At 47.1% G+C, this 23988-nt stretch overlaps 1 protein-coding gene across 1 annotated transcript in view; it reads left to right on the top strand.

Moving 5' to 3' along the window:
• ULK4 (unc-51 like kinase 4) overlaps positions 1 to 23988 on the top strand; it is a 1855260-nt gene that overhangs the window by 125702 nt on the left and 1705570 nt on the right. Inside the window, exon 4 of the mRNA XM_086941729.1 lies at positions 2903 to 3042. Coding sequence (XP_086797855.1) covers positions 2903 to 3042 — 140 coding nt within the window. The remainder of the gene's footprint in view (positions 1 to 2902; positions 3043 to 23988) is intronic.

Below are 23988 nucleotides of genomic sequence, written 5' to 3'. Positions count from 1 at the left end.
CACATGCACCTTCGTTGTGAGAGCCGCAGTTTCTGCTGTGAAGCTGGGCATAACAGCCAGTGCATGCGCAGGGTAAACGCTTGTTCTACTTAAGTTTCAAGGACTCTGACCTTTTAGATAGAGCTCCACGTCGTTCCACAGTAGGGATCCAAAGTAGTGATGCCGTAAAATTTCCAGCTGTACTTGGTTAAATCCTCACGTTGTGTCCAAAATGACCCCCAAATTGCATAAGTTCTTGCTCCTCAGCCCTTGTCATCACTGTGGGAAACGTGTTTGTGTTGTAGCTGAGGTGCACTCATGGACACTCCTCAAAGCGTCCTTCCTGCAAATGTCTCACGGCATACCTTACAATCGAATGAGTACATTGTAGCTTCTTACTTAACACTCTATGCAACTACGCAACACAACAGATGTCTTCTAGCGATGATACTTTTAGAAATAGTTGGGTGCCGTTCACATTTACTTCATAGGAGAAATTTGCTTGTTTTCGGATAGTGATTATTATAGGCTCCAAGTACAAGAGAACAGGGAATAGTATTGCACCCTGAGGAACTCTTTTGGCAAAGGTGTTTGGTTCTGTTACATACCTGTTCAGCTTGATTTGCTTTGATCGATTGTTCAAGTAGGAGGAGAAAAAGCTCTGAACTGTTTCATGTATGCCTAATCTGTTCTTGAATGTGTTGTTGGATTTTATGGTTGACCATGTCAAATGCTGCAGTAAAATCAAGAGTATTTGCTAAGGCAAAAGTCTCCTTTATCCAACATCCGCAGAGCATTGTCCATGAGCCCTAGAATGGATGTTTCCATGTTATAACCAGGTCAGAAGCCCGACTGAAAGTGTTGTCAAAAAAGTTGTGCCATTTGCCCATTAGGAATGGGAGATAGTTAACTTTGCAAACAGTTTTCAGATCCCTGGGATCAGCATCTGTATTTTTTCAATAGCAGTGTGACCTGTCCTGTTTTTAAATAATTAGGGACTTCACCTTGAATAAAAGAGGAGTTGATTAGCTGTGTCCAATAATGAGCGATATGTCTAGTTATGAAGCAGTGTTGTATGTTAGGGCCTTTTAAATGATGCTGTTGGTCTTAAGGATGATGGGCACCGGAAGGTGGAAGCATTGATTTTGGGGTTATGCGGTTGAATTACTTCTGATAATTAATTAGAAGAACCAGTGTGTAGGATGCATTTCAGGCGTTCGAAAGTAGAGTTAAGGAGGCTATTGAGAAGAGCATCGAGACTCTATATGTGGAAGCCTATTGATTTTCTTGGGGAATTTCTTGGTTCTTGAAGTTCCAATCCGGGCAAGTTGATAGGACTGGTTGAGATAATAGGTTAACCAGTGCAGGAATGTGTGAGCAGAACACATGCATGTTTCCAGGGTGTGTATCAGTGCTTGGGAGTAGACTGCACCGTAGACAGCTTAGAGCTGAAGCAGAAAAAGGAGGCAGAGTTCATTTTTGTTGTGTAAGGGGTGGGATTTGTGGATTACTTGCATTATATCTGTCTCTTCTCAAACCTTATTGCTTTACCTGTAGGAAGTTCTTCTAAATAGATGAGAATCCTATAGAAGGTATTCAGTGACATGGCAAAACTTTAAAGCTGCTGGTTTACCACACAGAAGCAACACTTGACATGCCTTTCTTTAAAATCACCTTACGACGCGGCATGATGATTATATGTTATGTTTTATGTTGTAAAAAAAAAAATACATTGAAATAAAATGTTGACTCCAGAATATCTTGCTAACCGAATAGTGTGAACAAAATGTGGAGGACCAAATTATTGACCGGGTAACCGAAGGCTTCTTTTGACCATTAGTTCTCCGCGATCACTGCCAAGTTCTTCCCTTCAAAACCTCACCATCTGCAGTCTAATACAAACAATACTCCTTTCTCTAACAAAATGCATGATAATGCACCTGCAAAAGAAAGAACACACTGGCAAAGCTAAGTGCATTTCAAGTAAGGCCTGCAGTCAGACAAAGTTAGCTCAGCATTTAACATGAATTCGGATACAGAATTCTACATACACATGTATAACTGAGAATAAATGCAAAGCGTTAACAATAGAAGACTTGAATACATGTTTCAATGGAACATTCGCGCACTCGTATAAAAAACTTTAATCCATTCGATGATTGCATTTCATTAATAGGTTTAAATGCGTCACATGCGTGAAGGAAGTTAAGACACACAATGAGTATTAACATATATGAGCATATAATTGCATAATTATGACAAAGATTGGAGCCTAAAATTGTGCTGCTCCAGGTTCTAGGCCAATAAGATGTGTGATGAAATATTGTTGGGGCTTATCTTTGCACTAATTTTCATAATTTGTGCTGACCTGTTTATAAGGCTTGCATTTACTCCAAGGCATATTATTTGTAGCCCAATACTGTAAAATACCAACCACTGTGTGTTCACACTGAGCAGGCGGCAGGACTCCGTACATATCACCTGCCAACGTGAGATTCTCTGACGGGTTTGTCTGACACAAATAATCCCGCCTACCAGAGTGTAACTCAGTAGAGAGGAATGAGAGACACCTGCCAATTATCCTACTCTCCGAAGAGGCTGTTTTTTTCTTTTGGTGTTTAGGAAATCTTGCTGGTGTGACCCAAATAATTTGGGAGTGATTTGACAAGACGCATAGTATATCTGAGAGGGATACAACCACTATTCTGAAAATACCACCTGTACTTGACCCGAGAACAGGGGAAATCCAAACACTATTTGACTTAAGATGCTATAGCAGGGATCATGTTGATGTTTCTTGATTCTGTTTTTGAATGCACAGCTCATGCATTTATCACAGTCAGAAATGGATTGAATTTGTAAATCGATTTTAGATGAAGATATCTGAATACTTACCCAAAGCTTGTATGTATATTTCATGCAGGTGGCTCACTAGAAGTTGTTATCGCTCAAGATGAACATCTTCCTGAGGAAGTCATTCGAGAATTCGGTATTGATTTGGTAAACGGATTATACCACATTCATAATTTAGGGATTATTTTCTGTGAGCTAACACCTGGAAAGGTGAGTACATGAATATTTTTTGTGATGGTCTAGACTAATTAAATTAATTTGGAGGTCTGCTTTGTTAAACATGTTTTGTTTTACAGGTAGAAGGAAATTCCCCATTCTTCGGTCGTCTTCTTCTCCCAGCATAAAATTCCTGAGTGTCATCAAATGCTTGAAGATGAGCATGTTTTTAAAAATAAACCATCTATCAAATGTATTTATGTTGTAAAAAAAAAATGGGAGAAGGAATATATAACAACAAAGTGACACCTACTCTATCTGCTGATTCCCTCCTCGTACTCTCTCTCTCTCTCCACTCATGACTTTTTCCCTTCCTTCAGCATGTCCTGGCAATTATTTGTCCTTTGAAACTCATTGCTGCTTGGAGCATTACACTTTGAACATTACCCATAGAGGATAAATGTACACTGAAGCAATAGTTCAATACAGGAAGGGGCAAATGAGAGGGTTTTATGTGTCTCTAACCAACCTCTTTTTCTCATAGCAGCCTCCCTATATGACCTCCCCCCTTTGGAGGATACTTTATAGGCGCTGACCTTGTGGTATTGTTGTCTCATCTTAGCAAACTTGGTGCTGCCAGTCATGCAAGGTGACAGCACATCTCTGCAGAAAGCAGAGGAACCAAGAAAAGCATAGTGGCGACCAAGCATTGCGTTTCACGTTGGGTTGCCCTTATCACAAAATACGTTATTGCTGGCATTCCTGTTCACTTGGTTATGGCCAGGGCCGCTTCTATTTCTGTTACCGAGTCTGTTCCGGTGGCTGATGTTCACGGGGTGTCATTTTGTCTTTTCTGCATATCGTTAACAAACATTACTGTTTCACAGCTCAGACACCCGGTGATGGTTATTTCACCAGGGTTATGTTGGATGACTTATGTTGGTAAACTGCACTACTCCGCTAAACCTAAAATTGAGGATTTGCTTTAGTACTCATTCATAGGTGAGTAATCGGCAAAAAGTTTTTTTTTAGATGTATACCTGGAGCAAGAGAACAGTATTTCATGTTCTTTGTACTGAATATCTCCTTTAAGTCCCGGTGCTCTAAAATAAGATCTGGTGCTGAGTCCTGGTATTCTGACAGCACAGCTCAAATTAGCCTCTTAGGCAGGCATGTTTGACAACTAGTGGTGTAAAACATAATGTCGTCGGATGAAAAAACATCTTATCCTGCAGCTGTCAACAATTGGGTGTTTTTCTTTAGTTATTTAGCGCCAACTGCAGTGATTTTACAAACAGATTGTGTCTTCTTCTATTCAGGTTGATTGCTGTTTTTTTTTTCAGCGTATTTCTCATTGTCGGTTTGTATGGTTACCATTTTGTTATGTACTGTATGTAGATTGCTTGGATATCATTTTTTTGTTTAACATATTTCAGTTAGTGCTTGCAAGGAGCCATTTACATTTTAGACAAGTATTGTTTTCTAACACTTGTGTACTTGTCACAAATTTTCGGTTATTGATATTGTCCCTGATAGAAACAATTGGAGCGCTGAGAAGGGTGTCCCCCTCAAATGCGCCAGATCTAGATAAGATCCCGGGGACCTATTATGAAGTGAACCTAACATTTGGGCCCCTTACCTATGGACCCTGTATAATGTCATCCTACATGGAATGTCGATTCCCCCTTCTTGGCTGGGGTGGAGATTATTCCAATTTATAAAAAGGACTCACCACTCCTCCCCGCCAACTATCGGCCAATAAGCTTAATAGATGTGACTGAAAAAATATACGCAAGAGTGCTATTGGATCAAATGGAAAGCTGGATGGAGTAGCATTCTAAACTTAGTCCCAACAAAGCATGCTTTAGAGCCAAGATGTCCACAATAGATCAGATACTCAGGCTGCAACTTCTGTACTGGAAGACTGTTCTTATGGAGGGAGGCAGCCTATTTCTGATCTTTGAGGACCTAAAATCGGCCTTCAACCTGGTCCCTAGGGATAAATTGTGGTCCATTTTGTTTGACTTAGGGATCCTCCTTACCTCTGTTATCAGATAAAACGGCTCAATGAAAACGACTATGCCCAAGTTAGGCATGGTAAAAATGGTGAGCTTACCGACCCCATCTCAATAGACAGAGGGGTAAGGCAAGGATGTGTCCTGGCCCGGACCCTCTTCTGTTTATTTATTAATGGTCTGGTGGAGGCTCTGAATGCTGGGAGGGATATAGACGCCCCTAGGATTGCGAACAACAGGGCCCCGGCTCTGATGTTCGCCGATGATACCCTCTTATTATCCAAGTCCCAAATCGGAAAACAGAGGGCCTTGGATATTTTTCATCTATTCTGTAAAAACAGGGGTTTGAAAATTAATTCATTAAAGTCAAAATTTATGGTTTTTAATGGAGGTAACACTACGCGACCATACCCTCTTTTAGATGGGAAACCGTTAGAGAACGTGTCTGTTTTTGATTATTTAGGCCTAACACTTACCGACAAAATGGAGTGGACCGCACAAATTAAAAAGGTCAGCTTAAGGCTGGCACAGACAGCTGGGGCATAGCAAAGATGTCTGGGAAGTGCATACATAAAATGGCTGGTCCAGCAATGGAAATTTATAAGGCCCAGGGTAGGGGAGCGGCCTTATATGGGGCAGAAATTTGGGGTCATCGAGTGTGTGACCATTTATCTAAAAATGAGAACTCTTTTATTAGGCAGCTTCTAGGTCTCCCTAAAAGCACACCTTTAATGCCGCTTCGTATGGACCTTGGGGTCAACCCAATTGCAGAGGAAGTTGCCCTAAGGCCTCTTCTCTACTGGGGACGTATCTGGAGTACTCTAGAACTTGAGTCCTTCAGACAAGAGTTAAAAGAAGTTGTAAACTTACAGAGAGTTGCTAAAATCCCCTGGCTGTCCTACATTAAAAACACCTTGGTTGCTATGAGGATGGGAGACCTATGGACTAGCGCTGCAGAAACTAGCATGACAAGTCCCAAGAAGGCCTTCTCAAAGATCTTTAGAGAATTTAAACTTAATCAGATAAAGGCCAATTCGGACGCAGACGTAATGACCCTATCTTTTGTAGAGGTAAAAGACCAATACAAACTGGAATCTGTTCTTCATTTTTTTTTTTTCTTTTTTAAAACATTTATTGTGCGATCAGAAGCATACAAATACGGGCCTACAACCAATCAGGCCGGCCACGACACAGTACGAACGCACATGAGCAACATTGAAGTTTCCCGGCAGTCATCCAATGGTGTACAGGCAAGCAATGAAACAGTAATAGTCCAAACGTGACCGCTAGAAGCAGGATTGAATAAGGTTAATTTTATAATATAATAGGAAGTATAGCAGGATCAGTTGCAACTTTCAGCATCGGAATGTCCATAGCGGGTTATACGTAAAGCATCGATACAAAGGGGCATTGAGAAATGGAAGTAATAGCAGCAAGGGACAGGAATCAGCTTATGGAAGCCCCGTTTCAGATCAGTTCCCACCACAGCCCGCCACACACCCGCCACCACCTGAATGCATGCTGACATGGATCAGAAGAACCAGAGCAGCAACGTAATAGCATCCACTATACTACCCTAAATAAAGAGAAAAGAAGGGGGGGAGGGGTAGAGGGGGGAAGGTCAGAAAAAGGGAAAGAAAGAACGCGGCGCCACTGCACTCGCCCCACAGCGGACAATCAAACAGAACTGGAGGAACCACTATCGGGGCAAGGCATGTAAGACATGATATATGTGCAGCCAATATCGTGAATGAGGGAAAGCGACCCCTGCCCCACCAGCTAACATACCGTGGAAAACGGCGCAGACACAGCGTCCCAATAAAGGGATACAAAAGAGCCATAGAACTAAAGAAAAAGAAAAACAAACAACAGAAAGACCCCATCCCACCCACACCACCCTGCACCCCTGCAGAAGGCTACGGCCTATCCCCCCAGCAGCGTGCCTGTCGCCCTAAATAGAACCCGAAATATAGAAGAATCAGAAAGTAAGAAAAAAGGCACAACAGACCAAAAGAAAAAGGGGAATGGTAAAGGGAAAGAAATCTAGTGGGAGAGGAGATCTGCTATCGAACATTCAGCTCCCACCCCCGCCTCAACACAACTGAAACCCACATCAGAGCGAGAAAGACACAACCTCAAACATCAGGAACAGGAAAAGGAGACGGCCATCTTGTCACAGTTGTGGGTAGTCCTCATCCACGTACAATAATCAGTAGTCCGCCGAGGCAATTCTGTCCCACCCCTGTCCTTTCCTGATCATAGCTTTCGTACGTAATAAAGTGGTAGGTAGCAAACAGTTCGGCATGGTATGCCCACAGGATCGAATAAGGGCAGGCAAAGGGTGCAGTTCAGAGGGCCCCAGTCTCAGACAGCAAGGCAAGCAGTGGCCGTGACAGATCAGACCATCAAGTAGGAACATCAGGAGCAGCACATAGACTGGGTGCGGCCCCGCCGTCCAGAGAAGCGAGTTGACCTCTGCAAGGCAGGCACGAGGCCCCACCAAAGCAGCTCGAATCAAACATCCGCCAAGCCCCCCAGACAGACTGGAATGGACGGGCCCCGACATGGGGCCCTCGCACATGGTTGCCACAGTCGAAGCTTCCTGGAAATACGGGGCCACGCATCTACAGTCTCGCAGAGGCACAGCGGCAGAAATCTTCACAGTAGCCGAGGGGGGCAAAGCAGCACACGCCAGCAGTCGAGCCGCATTCGTGGAGGACGGGCCAACAGGAACGGCTGCAGAACCGCTATCTCGCGTAGCAGTGTCGAAGGTCATAGCCGCACGTAGGGAACATAGGGCGGCAAAGACATCACCGATCGTGGGCTCAGGTCCACAAGCCTCAGCCATCGCGTAGTTCGACAAGCCAAGTTCGCCGCCCCGAGCAGGACCGGGACCCGGGGCGCCGGCGGCCATCTTGTCAGCGCAGCAAGGACTCTCCGCTCCTTAACTTCTGGACTGGGTTTTCGAAGAAGGCCCACCGGAGTCTCCTCGAGCCACAGCAATGGCAATCTTGGTGCAGAAAGATGGGCAACCAAAAAAAACAGGGGTCGCCGGCGCCACCGCCACACGGGCGCCGCCCGCCGAGTCCGGGCGGAGGGCTTCAAGATGGCCGGACAAGGCAACAAAAGGGGGGGGACAAGCCTCCTGCACGGTCCACCCCCGTCCGAGGCGAGCCGCGCCCCGCCACAGAGCCCCCGGGCCACCAGACCGGGCCCGGTCAGTCGCCACCGGAACAACCGCACAACGGCCTCCTCAGCCGGCCCCCCTCCTCCACCGGGGCCGGCGCAAACACCCCACTCCGGCCGACCCTCACAGGCGAGTCTCCAGCCTGCACGCCGCGGAGGCTCCGGAACAAGCAAGGGCACAACTCTGGATCAGCGGCACCCAGGAGCTCCCGGGGCGGACGGTAAGTGCCAGCAATGTTTCACCGTCCCATATTTAGCCGATTGTGTCTCCTCGGGGCAGGATGAGGTACAGGATATGCGTTTCAGGCGGGAAGGTTGACGGAGCCGAGCTACAGTGCGGCCATCACGGTCGCGAGCTTGGCTCCTCCCCCTTGGAATCTGTTCTTGATGTCATACAACCCCCCCTTGCAAAAAAACTGTACCTGCAATTCAGGTATGGTGTACTACCATTGTGCGTATTCACAAGTAAATGGGGAAATACTTTGAATCAGGACTGTCCATTCTGTGCAGATCAACCGGAAACAGACCAACATGTTTTATTCGTCTGCCTGGCATACAAGAAGGCTAGACACCAATGGTTACAATAGGTGTGTCTGAACCTTGGGACAAAGTATTGCGCGGAGGCCTATAGGATCCTAAAATATGATACCAGTCTGCCCATAGTGTACTCAGTTATTCGTTACTTATTTTCTATGTGGTGTGTACCGTCATCTATTTTAAAAGCTGGGTCTATTGGATAATTCTAGACTTTACACGGAAACAAAATGTATTAATGCTTTTTTAACTATCTTTTTTAATGTTTAAATATGAACTCCGAACTAGCTCCCTTTTATATTTAGAACCCATCTTTCTCTTAATGTTGCAATGCACGCGCACTTTACCTTTGCAAGAATCATGTGTGCAAATTATGCTGTAATACTTTTTTTGTATGTGCTTTTATGGCCATAAATGCCAAAATAAAGAATATTTTGATTTGATTTGATATTATCTTGGGTAGAAAAAGTGGCCCATCTGCCTGGGAATCTGTAAATAATCTGTTGCAACACCTAATCTTGTTATAACAGCTTATGAGGCTGGGCAAGATGTCAATAGATTGTGATATGCATTATAACGTCTGACTATATATTGAGATGCCCTCTTTTCCTCCCACTTCGCACTGGAGAAAGGCATGTTACAGCCTCCAATTTTTTTTTAATTAACCTTTTTATTGGATTTTATCATGCCATACAGTAATCAAACGTGATCGCTTCAGTATTATAAATTAACATTAACATCTTTATGACAAAGGGCAGCGTAGTAATTAATCACAGAGTTGATTTGTTGATGAAGGGAGGACATCCCTCCCATCATCTCTGCCGAAAGGTGCCGGGAGTCATCGAGGAAGCGGTCGGTGGTAGGATTACTGCAGTTCTCCTACCCGTATGACTGTCTCTAGTCCATGGCCTCCTGTAAAGGGTGTTGTTAATAGATAATCCAGTTTCCAAACTAAATTTGGGGGAGTATAACTCAGGAACTGTGGGGTCAGGGAGGGGGGAGGGGCCTGGGGTCGCAGAAGGCGGGGGTCCGTGTAGGGGAGCCCCATGTCATTTTGTTTGCGTCGTGCACTTTACCCACTCTTGTCTGATGGTGTGATTCCTGGAGGGTGACCGGAGGAGGAGGAGACGAGGAGGAGACGAGGAGGAGACGAGGAGGAGACGAGGAGGAGACGAGGAGGAGACGAGGAGGAGACGAGGAGGAGACGAGGAGGAGGAGGAGGAGGAGGAGGAGGAGGAGGAGACGAGGAGGAGGAGATGAGGAGGAGGAGGAGGAGACGAGGAGGAGGAGGAGGAGGAGGAGGAGGAGGAGACAAGGAGGAGGAGGAGACGACGAGCGGGAGGAGACGACGAGCAGTTGGGCTAGGATGCACTTGATTCTGGTGCCGCCTGGGGATCTTGCGTGTCCTTTGCATTTCGTGTGTATTTCCTTAAAGTCCTATAGGAGTGTCGCCCCTTCTAATGATATAGGACTCCGGCGTGTGCCACGGGCCTCCTCTTGCTGAATAAGATCTTCCTCGGCTGCGGCCCACTTCTTTACCCCCCCCACCATGCAGCTATTGGGGGCCCCCACTGCCGCACGCCAATGCATTGCCACACTGCGCTTGGCCCACAGCACGGCCAGCAGGGCACATTTGCTCTCTTTCTTCCGTTTATTGCGTATACAAATGCCTAGGGCACATGCCTCCCATCACTGAGCACCGGTAGATGATGTTTTTCGGTTCCACGTGGCGCATCAGCATAGTACGTGCCATAAGTGAAGTTTATGGTGCCTATATAGGCGTCACCCAGGCGCTCTGACATCAGTTCTTTTCTTTCCGCACCAGTCGGGCAGATCTGGGAGGAGCTACCCCTTAATCATTTTTGGATTAGGTCTTTTCAACGTTTGTCAGTATTTTTTTAGGTATTACCTCCTGGTGTGGCAGAAAAGACTTCAAAGAAGGTGGTCTTCAAACCCTGTGGCACCTGTCACTGACAGACCCGCACCTTGTTTGCCTATGGTGCCTCGAGCAAGACCATGACAAGGCATTCCTGGACTGTTGCGTCATTCATCCAAAGGCCTTGAGGCAGCAATCTCTCAAGCTCCTGGCGGCTCGACATGCGATGCTGCAACAATCAAAGTCCCGGTCGAGAGGAAGGTCCTGAAAGTAGTCAGAAAGCCCAAAGTCGTCGTCACATTTCAAGTCTTTGAGCCATTCTGGTAAGTTGAGGTCTCACAAAATGAAGAAATTGTTGCAACTTCTCCAAATCCATTTTCCAACGAGACGAGGGAGTACCATACCTTAAGGCCTGGCTCCGAACGTGAGCCTCTCCGATTTTCCAGGAGCTGGAGTGAGCTCAGCTCAACTCCAAGAGTTTTATGAGGCCATGCACCTCGTATTTGAGTGGCCCATTCCCACTTGCGCCCTTTTAGGCCCTGCAGGTCTAGATGAGGTCGCTGCCGGATTCACGCTGGTGACTCCGGTACCAGCTGGGCCCCAGGGATCCAGAGATGGATTCATTCGGCGCCGGTCTTACCATCGTGACCTTCCCCCGCACCTGTCCCAAGGCCGATGATGCCGACAGCAGCCATGCCATCCAGGCCAGATCGTGATCCCTTTTCTTAAGGGATAGGACTCAGGAAGGAATAGGAGGGGTCTCTGGACACTGAAGGACACCAGCCTTTATGAGAAAGGAGTAATTGACTGGTGTGATGATCTGAGTGGAGCCAGTTAACTGGACACTGCTCCAGATACTGGCATGCTTTCTGCCCCTGCGTAGCTATGGAAGAGGGAGCATCCTTCGCTATGGTGGTGCGGAGGGTGGCTGAGGTCCTTGACCTTAGTCTACTCTCAGTGACAGTCAAGACAAAAGTCTTGACAAAGGTGCTGCGACTTGGAGTGTCTCCCTCTGAACTGCTACTCCTGTTCAATAAAGCCCTCAGGATGTCCTACTTGGGTCTTGGTCCAAGCCCAACACTGGTGCTCTTGTGAATAGACAGATTGCCTGCTGCCATCCCCCACTGCAAGGGACCCAAATGTCCTCAGCCAACACCCTACCCCAGAGAGCTTGGTGGTCCAAGCCTCTATGTCACATATAAATCCTGCCATATTCCTTACCGCACCCCTGGACATGGAATCCAAGAGTTTGGGGAAGAAGATTTGTTTTCTACCAGCCTGTTATTGCAGCCTGTAAACACCGCTTGCCTTTTGGGCTGCTATTTCCATGCCCTGTGGGATGCGGTTGCACATGTGCTGCCAACAGTCCTAAAGGAGGCCTGGGCCATACTTTTTCAGACTGTTGCTGATGGGAGAGGGGCAGTAAAGTTCACAATATGATGTGGACTGAACACAACTAACTCACTAGGCAGAGCGGTTTCGTCTACGATGGCCTCATGGTGCCAAGTCTGGTTGAGAACTGGCTTTTCTGGGTATGTCCAGTTCTCTCTTATGGACATGCCCTTTGATGGCTCACGTCTCTTTGGAGACCAGGTGTAATCGATGCTAGAGTGCTTCAAGGACAGTAGAGCTTAGGCCAGGTCCTTGGGCCTTTCCATGGCCCCCGTCATCCACAATCCATCTTCACTCTTTAAGTGGCTATGGAAGGGGCTTCCAACTGCATCCCTACCCTCCCAGCCAATGCAATGCACCGTGCATGCTCCCCAGCCTCTGCGAGGCCAAGGGTGCAGTACCCACAGACCCTATGAGTCGGACAGCCAGCGGTTGGGCAAGCCCACCTCCCCTGCATCTTCCAAACCCTCCTAATCTGCCCTCATACCATCATGTGCACCCAATTGGCAGCAGGATTCCCGATCACCTGCCCTGCTGGCTGTCCATAACATCAGACAGGTGGGTTTGCGGCTTGCCGAAGGGGCTACTCCCTCCCCTTCATGAACACCGCTTCCCTCATGCCACCATCTTACGAATCTGATGGAGGACCATTTGCTTCTTCTCTACCAGGCAGTTGTGGCGCTTTTGGCCAAGGGAGCCATAGAGAAGGTGCCCACACCAGAAGTGGGTCATGGTTGCTATTTCCGCTACTTCTTAGTGCCTAAAAAAGATTGAGGCATTCGTCCTATCCTACACCTACGTCCTCTCAATTACTTCCTCAAGAAGGAGAAGTTCAAGATGCTCAACCTGACCTAGGTCCTTCCTGTTCTGGACCCAGGAGACTGGATGGTAGCGTTGGACTTGCAAGATGCCTACTTCCACATTCACATCCTGCCAGGCCTCAGGCGTTACCTGTGGCTCACGGTTGGCTACAAGCACTTTCACTTAAATGTGCTTTGCTTTGGCCTTACCACCAAGAGGATAGCGGTGGTCGCAGATCATCTGCGGAAGTTAACAGTGCAAGTTTTTTACAGAGCAAGCTAGCCCCTGACCAAGCAAACAAAGAATAGAGACCATGTGACAGCAGTCTGCTAGGCGCATACCTTGAGGAATTGTGCTAACCTTGAGTTAGAATGATCCTGCAATTCATTTTGCCACAATCAAAGCACAGATGTGTGCAAAAATTAAAAGACCGAGGATCGAAAGAGTGTTCCAGGAGGATGATTGTAAGGAGTCGGCATTGCATCATCCACCCTGTTCCATAGTTGGCTCCGTAGGGGCATGTATATTTCTCAATTTCCATGTCGAGTGAGACAGGGTTTTTTCTTTTCACCGTTCATAGTGTAATATCTCATTGGGTGAAACTAGTCTCTGTTATTTCGAGACCATTTAAAATGTTTCTGTGGCGCTTAGCATTCCAATGATATCACATTTGTACATTGTTTGTATCCTAATTCATAATTTCAGTTCCAGCTAGTTACCTCAAGCCCCACCGTGTGTTCTTGCCAGCCAAAAATCTCATACGAAAGTGGCCCATTTTGAGATACATGTTCATGTAATTTGATCTCCTAGGTAATGTATTTTTGTTTTCCAACCCAACCCCCTATAACGGTATCACACTCTCCTGAGCATTGATTCAAGGGACCAGTTCTGACAATAACTGGTCTCAGTAAGACTTGCAAGGATTCCTTTAAGACACTATTCCTTTACCCTGTTTATTTAGAGTGATGGATTTTTGGGTGACTGTGTTTATCAAAATCTTAGCTATGACTGCTTATTCGCCATGATTTGCCTCCTTGCACCCAGTGTCACTGAGAAATTAGAACAAAAGGCAGATATACAAGACACATTGGTGGTATATTTCTGCATGGACAGTTGACTCATTGACTATGACTTGTTAACCAACACTGAAATATAGTAAGAGTTGGGTCCTGAGGATTTCCAAAGATAACTGAACCCCCCACCCAAACGTTTACCCCATATAAAATATTGACTATAGACCCACATGTTATGTGTATGATAGTGTCCTATTATGTAAATGATATAATTGGTTTTCATTTCATGTCTTGGCACCAGAAGATAATATGATCCTCTAGATTATAGTGGAGTTCTTCTTATTAGCTGGCATATATTTCTGTATAAAAATGGAATTTCAATTCCTTTTTAAAATAACTTAGTTTTTAGGGACATTTCGGTTCTTGATTAATTTATGTCACTGAAAAAAAAGTGATGGATGAAATGCTTGCATTGATCTGATAATTACTTTTACTGCTCTCACTGCCCCTGTGGATGGGAACTCTTGGCCTAAGCTTTCCATCCATCACTTTCTGATGGATACCTCTGCCAGTGGATTCCTCACCATGTGAATATCCCCTGCGCCAGCAGTATTCGGAAATTTTTTGTAGCTCTCCACTCAGACGAGGACGACGTCACAGAAGCATGGCTCCGCTCGCGATTCCGCTGACGTCACTGGAGCCATAAGAGAGCCTCGTCGGCGTGATGTCAGTTCCCTTTTTTCCGCACCGTTGACGCTAACGGTTTTACTTGGACTCTCCGTGGTTTCACTTGGTACTTTGTGTTTCTGCTTGTATTTCTGGTCTTCTTGTTTCCTTTTTGAGGATGTCATCAAGAAAGTCCGGGTTCAAGCCCTGCAGGGAGTGCGGAGGACACATGTCTATTACAAATCCACATGAAGATTGTGTCTGGTGCCTGTCGTCGAATCACGACGTCGAGGGATGTGCCTGCTGTAGAAAAATGAATCCAAAGGCGTTAAAGGAAAGAGAAGCTAAACTCTTCATGGCGTAGATGAGGAAGGAGAAAAGAGGTAGAAGAAGGTCGAGGTCTCGTTCCAGGTCGAGGTCGGGCTCGAAGTGGACGTCTGGGCATGCTTCTAGATCTAAGAAGCTTAAGAAGAAGAGGTATGGATCAAGGCGCAGTTCAGATAAAGACGTGTCTCTGAAGTCAACCTTGGCAGCTGCTCTATGTCGTAAAGACTTCGTGTCACCTTCTCCCTCGAATCAGAGTTCTCCAGTAAGATCGGCTTCGCCTGTGGTTACGCCAGCATATTCTCCGACGCCGGTTCCTTCTCCGACTTCGGCACATTCACCGGCTCCGGAGGAAGAAGTTCCTGTGCCAGATGAGTCGTCTACTCCAGTGGCTCCGCTGTCGGCGTCGATTGGCCCAAGTCCGGTATTGCCTGCACCTCAGCCTTCTCCAGCCGCTTATTCACCTTTCCCTGGCCCAGAGCAAGATCCATCGATTTATTTAAATGCAATGTTTGGAGTCTTTCAAAAGGCTATGTACCGCTCTGGAGCACTTTCGGGTCCCATGGGTACTATGGCGTTTAATCTGGGGGTTCCTCAAGCCTATGCTCAGGCTCCCTTTATGCCATTTCTGCCAACGGCTCCGTCTTGGCATTTCCCGGCGCTAAGGACATCGATGCCGTTCCCTTCATCTCTGGCGCCGTCAACTCGACCTTGTTCGATGCAGACTGTGCCTCCGGATCCGTGTTCGACGCCGGCTCCGTCGTGTCTAGCTCCATCGACGCCAGTGCCGAGAATGAGGTCTAGGAGAGAGGCTCAGAGAGTTCTAGAAGAGCAGAGGTATCGTTTGGAAGACATGGAGGAAGGTGTGATTCAGGAGACGGATGACTATTTTGAAGAACTGAAGGAGGCAAGTGGTCTTGATATGGGTGATTTCACTCCATCTGATGCTCCTTCAAAGGATGTGGCTCCTTACCACACAGTAATAAGGAAGGCAGCAGAACTTTTAGACCTCCAGCTTCCCACTGCTGAATTTAAGTCCAATATCTTGACGGAAGTTCTTCGTTCACCTTCTACTATGGTGGAGCCTTTGCTGCCATTCAATGATGCCATCACTGAGCCTGTAATGGAGGTTTGGCGTAAGCCCTTTTAGGCTCCGGCAGTGTCTAAGTCTGTTGCCAGGAGATATAGGGCAGCTCCAGGGGACCCAGACTTTTTAACTTCCCATCCTTCTCCTGAGAGTCTGGTGGTTCAAGCTCCCTGTTCCAAAAGATTTTCTGGGGCTTTTCCTCAGATTCCTGGCAATAGGGAGTCGAAAAAACTTGACCAGTCTGCGAAAAAGGTGTTTTCCTCGGCAAGCATGGCATTGAAGTCCACAAAAGCCACCTGTCTTTTGGGACGTTACATCCGTGCCCTAATTGACTCTGCTAAACAACTTTCCCCTAAATTGTCTGAAGAGGACAGACAAAGTTTTAATGAGGTCTGGACACTGCAGACTCTGTTGCCAGGATCATGGGGTCTTCTGTCGCCACAAGGAGGAGTGCCTGGCTTAAATCATCAGAGTTCTCCCCAGATGTACAGGCAACACTTTTGGATCTCCCGTTTGATGGTTCAGGGCTGTTTGGAAAGAAGGCGGATGCAGCCTTGGAAAAGTTTAAGGACAGTAAAGCTGTAAAGCCACTGCCAATTCTCTGGGCCTTCAGGCTCAGCATAGAGGTTCCTTGTACAGGAAGTACAGGGGTTTTGGGAGGTCGTCCTTTCGGTCCTACAGACAGCCTCAGCAGCAGCAGCAGCACAACACCTTGTACAAGTCCTACAGGGGCAAGAATAGAGGTCGTCCACGAGGCCGTCAGCCCTCCTCCTCCTCATCCTCTACCTCCCTCCTCTTAACACAGCAAAGCAGCCCTAGATCCACCATTCTGGATCATGTTGGTCCTGTGGGGGGGTCGGCTTACTCATTTTCTGCAATATTGGGAATTAGTCACTACAGACCTTTGGGTTCTCAATCTTGTGGAGAATGGGTTTACTCTTCCCTTTTAGGAATTCCCTCCAAATTACCCTCCTTGTCAGGGGGCTTGCTCGGAGGACCACCTTCTTCTCATGCAGGAGGAAGTGCTAACTTTACTGAAAAAAGGTGCGACAGAGGTGGGTCCAGAGCGGGAAAGGGTTCTGGGATGCTACTCCCGGTATTTCCTGATTCCCAAGAAGGATGGCAGGTTACACCCAATCCTGGATTTCAGGATCTTGAACCTTTTTCTGAAACAGGAGAGGTTCAAGATGCTTACCCTTGCACAGGTTCTTCAAGCGCTGCAACAGGAAGATTGGATGGTGTCGATCGACTTGCAGGACGCGTATTTTCATATCTCGATCCTGAAGTCGCACAGGAACTATTTTGCGTCCTCCCGTTTGGACTTACTACTGCACCTCAAGTCTTCACCAAGGTGATGGCAGTGGTGGCACCCCATCTCAGGAGATCAGGGATTCCAGTTTTCCCCTATTTGGACGACTGGCTGATCAAAGCAGAGTCGCCAGAGAAGGTGCTTCCTCATCTGCAGGTTACAATTCAGGTGTTGTACAAATTGGGTTTCTCGATAAATGTGCCCAAGTCTCACCTGGTGCCCTCTCAGCGCAACCTGTTTATAGGGGCAGCACTGGACACTACTGTGTGTCAAGCGTTCCCACCGCCACAAAGGATTCTTGAACTTCAGGAAATTATTCCTTGTTTTACAACGGAGCGGTCGTTCCAGTCCTGAAGGTCATTCGCCTGCTCGGTCTGTTTGCTTCCTGCATTCTGTTGGTCGACCAGGCACGCTGGCTCATGAGGGCGCTCCAGTGGTGCCTCCGCAGGCAATGGTATCAACACAACGGAGATCTCAGGGAGTCTTTGAGGATCTCCAGAGAAGCTGCAGTGGATCTGTCTTGGTGGAGCGGAGAGGGCAATCTGTCTCAAGGAAAGCCCTTCCATCTACCTCCATCGATGGCCAGTGATAACGGATGCATCCACCTTAGGGTGGAGTGCTCATCTGGAGGATCTGGAGATCAAGGGTCTTTGGTCTCCGGAGGAAAGGTTGCTTCATATCAACCTTCTAGAGTTGCGGGCGATACTTTTGGCACTCAATGCCTTCCTCCCTTCCCTTTGCGGTCAGTCAGTTCAAGTCCTGACAGACAACACTACCGAGATGTGGTATGTCAACAAGCAGGGAGGAGTGGGGTTGCATTGTCACTGCAGAGAGGCTCTGCGTCTCTGGTCCTGGGTTCGGGACCATCAGATTTGTCTGATGGCAAATCATCTGGCCGGAGTTCTGAACGTGCGTGCAGACAGTCTCAGTGGGCAGTTCTCTGCAGACCACGAGTGGAGGCTTTATCCAGAGGTGGTTCGTCTTTCGGACGTGGTGAACTCCTCGGGTGGACCTGTTTGCTGCTCACGAGAACGCTCACTGCCCGTCATTCTGCAGTCTCCAGTATCAGTTGCAGGGAGCATTGGGGGATGTGTTTCAGTTGAGTTGGGACTCACGACTCCTTTACGCGTTTCCTCCCATCCCCTTGATTCCTTGGGTCTGAGGAATATTCGCCAAGACCGGGCCCAAGTCATATTGATTGCCTTGGATTGGCCAAGAAGGTGTGGTATACAGATCTTCTCCACCTCCCCTGGTGGCCTCCGCTCCGTCTCCCTCCCACAGTCGCAGGGTTTGGTTCTACACCCCCATAGCTTACACATTCATGCCTGGAGATTGAACGGGGCAACCTGAATTCTTTCTCTCTTCCTTCTGCCTTGGTGGACGTTATTTTGTCCGCCAGACGTCTCTCCACCAAGTCTATCTATTCCTATAGGTGGTCCAAATGTGTTCATTGGTGTGGTGAGAAGTCTATTCACCCTTTGAGGGCTCGCTTATCCAACATCCTTCAATTTTCTCTTTCTCTAGCCCAGCAGGGCTTTGCTGTGGCTACTGTGAAGTGCTATTTATCGGCTTTGTCGGCGTTCCTTTGCTTGCCAGATCAGCCATCTTTGTTCAAGTCGCCCATTGTGTTAAGGTTCATTGAGGGCCTTACTAATACATTTCCGCCCACTCCCTTTATTGTGCCTCAATGGGACTTAAATCTTGTCTCAACTTACTTGATGGGTTCTCCCTTTGAGCCCTCGCACAAGTGTCTCTTGAGACTGTTGTCTTTAAAGACTGTATTTCTTGTTCCCATTACCTCGGCAAGGAGGGTAAGTGAGCTTCAAGCTCGGAGTTCAAAACCCCCATTCTTGACTATTCATGCTGATAGAATGGTCCTCAGGACCAGGGCTGCTTTTCTGCCTAAGGTGGTAACACCCTTTCATCTGGGGCAGTCCATTACCATTCCTTCTTTCTATCCTCCCCCTCACCCTTCCAAGGAGGAGGAGCGGCTTAACCGCTTGGACCCTAAAAGGGCAATGAGTTTTTACCTCGTTAGGACTAGAGACTATCGTGTGGATGACCAGCTCTTCGTGGGCTTTGCTGGCTGTGGGAAAGGCAGAGCGGTGCACAAGCGCACCCTTTCCAGATGGTTTATCTTGTGCATCAAGATCTGTTACTCTTTGGCCGGTAAGGATCCTCCAGAGGGTATAAGGGCTCATTCTACTAGAGCTAAGTCTTCAACATCTGCCTTGTCTAGAGGTGTTCCTGTGGAGGACATTTGTAAAGTGGCAACTTGGGCCTCCCTCCACACCTTCGCGAAGTATTACTGCTTAGATTCCGAGGTGAGGAGGGACGGTCACTTTGCGCGTTCTGTCCTACAGGACTTTTGGTATAGACGGGTGGACACCCTCCCCCGGGAGTGGTTACTGCTGTGGGACTCTATTCATAAGTTGAGGAATCCACTGGCAGATGTATCCAACAGAAGAACAAGTTATTTTCCTTCGGTAACGCTTTTTCTGGTGGATACAGTATCTGCCTGTGGATTCCTCACTCACTCACCCACCTGCCTCCCCGTTCTCCACCCTTGTATACCTACAATGATGTTATGTTATGTCTGTTGCTTTCAATGGAAGTGTTTAAATATTTTTGCTTTACTGCATTGATTTTACACTTTGTGTGTTAGTTTGAATACGGTGTACTGTATATACTGTATATATCTGTGTCTGTCTGTCCGTGTGCCTCGAAGGCACGGAAAAAAAGGGTGGAACTGACATCATCATGCCGACAAGGCTCTCTTATGGCTCCAGTGACGTCAGCGTAGCCGCGAGTGGAGCCATGTTTCTGTGACATCGTCCTCGTCGGTGTGGGGAGCTACGAACAATTTCCAAATGCTGCTGGCGCAGGGGATATTCACAAGGTGAGGAATCCACAGGCAGATACTGTATCCACCAGAAAAAGCATTACAGAAGGTAAGTAACTTCTTTGTTAGATCCAGCATTTTCTGGCTGGGAGGTACGCATTGAAGCCAGACAGAATCCACTGACGCAGATAGGATGAGTAAGATACACTCGTAAGATAACCTGTACTCACCATTTGGTAGCTTGGTGCAGAGCAGTCAGGCTTATGCTAAGGGACAAAGTGTAAAGTATTGGCACACTACTGCCCCTGCTACACACTGCAAAAAGACTCCACACTGTATGTATAAAACACTGGTCTTTGTATAACACACACATTAAAATCAAAACAACTTATACATCGCTGCTTTACAGTTATATTCAATTGCTGAGCTCTCCCATTAGCAGCAGAAAGGCATGAGCATATATGTACCAGTCATAGGTATTCACCAGCCCAGTTATCCCTCCAGACTCAAAAGCGACATAAACCTCTGTACACACTTTCCTGAGTTAGTCATGATGTAAGCTAAGCCTTCCACATCAACACGACCGAGCATATATGCAGGCTTGTTCAGAGGTATTCCAGTTTTTGCCTATCACATTAGCATAAAAAACAGCATATCCCAATATTGCATACCCATTACATCATGTAATGTTCAATAAGTCAGAGTTCTCCCTACACCTTGTGCTCCAGCCCAGCAGTCACTTAAACAACACCAGCCAATGATACACTTGTGCCTGCTGGCGACACTTTGATTAGATTGTCAGGACCACCTAAGCAGATCAAAATTGTAACTTGGTTTCGTCCATCCATATTAGGCCATCAAGGCACCCCGCGGTACCTTCATGAGTGCGGGATCACTATCCACCCCAGTTCGCAAAAGACTGTGACACTGGAGCTGGTGTTCTTCCAATTTAGAGAAATGATTACCCCTAGGTGGAGGTGCTAGCCGCAATTGCACCAGGCAGCCAGCCATGGGGGCACATAAGGCACAACAAGACCACCTTGGTCCAGTCACAATGTTACCAACAACAGAGCACCTTTTGGCGTGGGTCTTGGAGGGAGGGTGCTGATGTTCTCTGACTGAGGCCGTGATGTCTTGCACCGTCGTCGTCCTGATCTGAAGGTTGGAGACAGGCCAGGCTTCTGGCTCAGGTCCCGCAGACTCTGCAAACATCCCCCAACACCACTTGGAAACCACACGCTATGAAGTGCAACCTAACACAGGTTTTCCGTTGCAAGCTCAGGGTCCCTCGGACTCGGCAAACTTCCCCAGCACTCTGTAAACTTCTCACGTTATGGCACCCCAGGTGAGCTGCTGATCTGCAAGAGCATACTGTTTTGCACAGTGTGATTACTGCATACGTTAGAACAGTCCTTGTCCCAACCGACTTCAACTTCCACCTATTTCCACCGCACCTGCGCGTTCCTTACGATCTTGTGTAAATGGGGAAATGCTTTCTGTCACTTGAACTTCGTGAACTTGGAGAGCGCTTAGGGCCATGGGCCATGACCAGAGGCGATTGACTGCAGGCCAGCAACATCCTGGCAAAAATCCACCAAGTAATTGTCCCCTTCCTGGAGCACACGAGCCCCAGGCCACCACGAGTCTGCAGATAATCCCATTGCAGTCCCTCCTGCCCCAATGGTTTCTCTTATTGATGTCCATATAGTTTCAATCCCAAAAGCACCTCTAAACTACTGAGGACAGAGCCCCAGTAGAAATACCCACAATGGCCTTTGAAGGGCAGATCAGTTCAAAAGGCCACCTTTGAAATGCATAGGCCCCCTCCAAATTTAGTCTCGTCTATCATCCTACCCTGGAGGGCTTGATCGTTATCTTTAGTAGAGCCAGGGCCCTGCCCTTTGGAATGCAGGTGCCAATTCCACCCTATCTTATCCGTCCCAGGAAGGGCCCTCCGAGTTAGGTCTGCAGTTTCCCTTGACTGTCCCTAGTTTATGGTCATCCATCAGGAATGTACAGATGTAGCTGTCTTCTCAGCACCCAGATGTGGTTTGAAGGCAGGTTGACAGGCACACAGAGAACCAGGAGCATAGAAATGCCCACTTTCCCAAAGTGGCATTTTCAGACTAGTACTGTTAAATCCACACTCATTACTGGGGAGGATTTGCCATTATGAATCTATCAATACTAAACACCATACTGCTACTCTTCTGCAATTAGGAAATACAGCTCAATAGCCTTTCCACAGAGGCCCCATGTTAATCAATGCGAGAAACAGCCTCACAGTACTGAACACATCATCCAATGTTATTCATTACTAGGGCCTGCAGCGCACACATGTCCATGCCGTACCTCTTCCCTACACCACCCCCTTCCCTCAGGGAGTACTCAGATGTAGTAAGAGACATGCAGAACGTCAACATGGAACTTTTAAATGCCAAGCAGAGTTACCGTAACCTGCACACATAGGTGGCAAATATGAGGTACGCTTGAAGAGCTACCTTTATGGATGGAATTACCAGTTCTGCAGGCCCACTTAGTACCATTTGAGTTACATTTCCTGAATATGTCTTTCCACTCCACGTCCTAAGGCTAGCATGTATATCAACGGAAAACCAGGAGGGCTAAAGCATAAGTCCAGGGAAAACACCCTAAAAAGGGCCATTTTCAAAAATCACTTTTTAATGTTTTATTCTGTAATGAATTGTCATGAACTCTTTTGAGTTTGAAATGTATTGAAGTAAGCCTCAACAGCTCACCATGCTGAATAGTGTACCGAATAATCATAAAATCATAAAATAATCTGGCAACAAATCACTGGATAGTGCTTTACGTGTTGCAGGTCATTGTAGAGAAAATAGAGGTCAACTTCTGTTAAACACTTAGGGCCGTATTTAGATCCTGGCGGCTGGGTTACTCAGTCACAACTGTGACATATATCCTGTCTGCCGAAATATAAATCCCATAGCATATAATGGTATTTTTATTCAGGCTAACGGGGTATCCATCCTTGTTGTGACGGAGTAACCCGCCAACCAAGATCTAAATCAGGCCCATAGTTAGTGGACGGACTCTGCTAACCCCTTACCTAAGATTTGTTTTTCTTTTAAAGATGTAAGGAGATAAGGTCAGTAACCTGGGATTTTTAGGACTAACCTCCCAGAAAGCACAAGCTGTCTAGTTGCGAAAGACCTAATGTTGGCTTTCCAAAAACTTACAGGGGCTTACAGCCCACTAACTACTTAACATTAGTTGGTTTTTATTGTCGCTCTTATTTGCTTGCTTGCTTATTTGATGGCTTTCCTTGTCCTCTCTTGTCTATCTTGTGGTAGTCCCTACCCTGGAGCATATCCTCTTTACCATCCCTTGGACTGGCTGACTTGCATCCTTCCACAAATACGTTTTAGGGAACTTTTTTTTTCTTTTTAGTTAAGGTCTCCATGTAAGTGCACCTGTTTCCCAGCTCTCTCCCTTGTTAGTTTTCTCCAATATGCCCGGTGATCCATATTGCTCTCACATGTTTACTGTTTGTTCTCTGTCATGTACTCACTGTGTTCCTATCTTCCTCGTGGGCTTTTCCCCATTATTTGGTTCTCATCTACCACTGTGATGCTCTCACCCTTGTGTGCTGCTTGCTATCTTGTGTGCTTCTTCCCCGTGTTCTGTTTTTCTCCCTAATGCGCTGCTTTTCCCCACCTCTCCCTACCCACTCCTACCTCCCTCTCACCCACTCCACCAACCCTCTCACCTGCTCCTCCACTGCTGACCCCAAAGTTGCAGTCACTCTTTCGCACTTTAGTTAAGAAAATAGTGAAGCAAATGGTGCCTGCGCTGTACTGTTGGCATGCACACATTCCATCACACGTGTCCACCAGAGGAATTATTATTATTATTATATTCTTATATAGCGTCAGATTCGACCCCCGAAGGGGTATCTCCGCGCTTGCCTTGGGAA

The sequence above is a fragment of the Lissotriton vulgaris genome, chromosome 10 (assembly GCF_964263255.1).
Source record: "Lissotriton vulgaris chromosome 10, aLisVul1.2, whole genome shotgun sequence".
In the NCBI taxonomy this organism is placed as follows: Eukaryota; Metazoa; Chordata; class Amphibia; order Caudata; family Salamandridae; genus Lissotriton; species Lissotriton vulgaris.
Note: the sequence above shows the minus strand (reverse complement) of the source record. Positions and strands in the feature narration are given on the sequence as shown.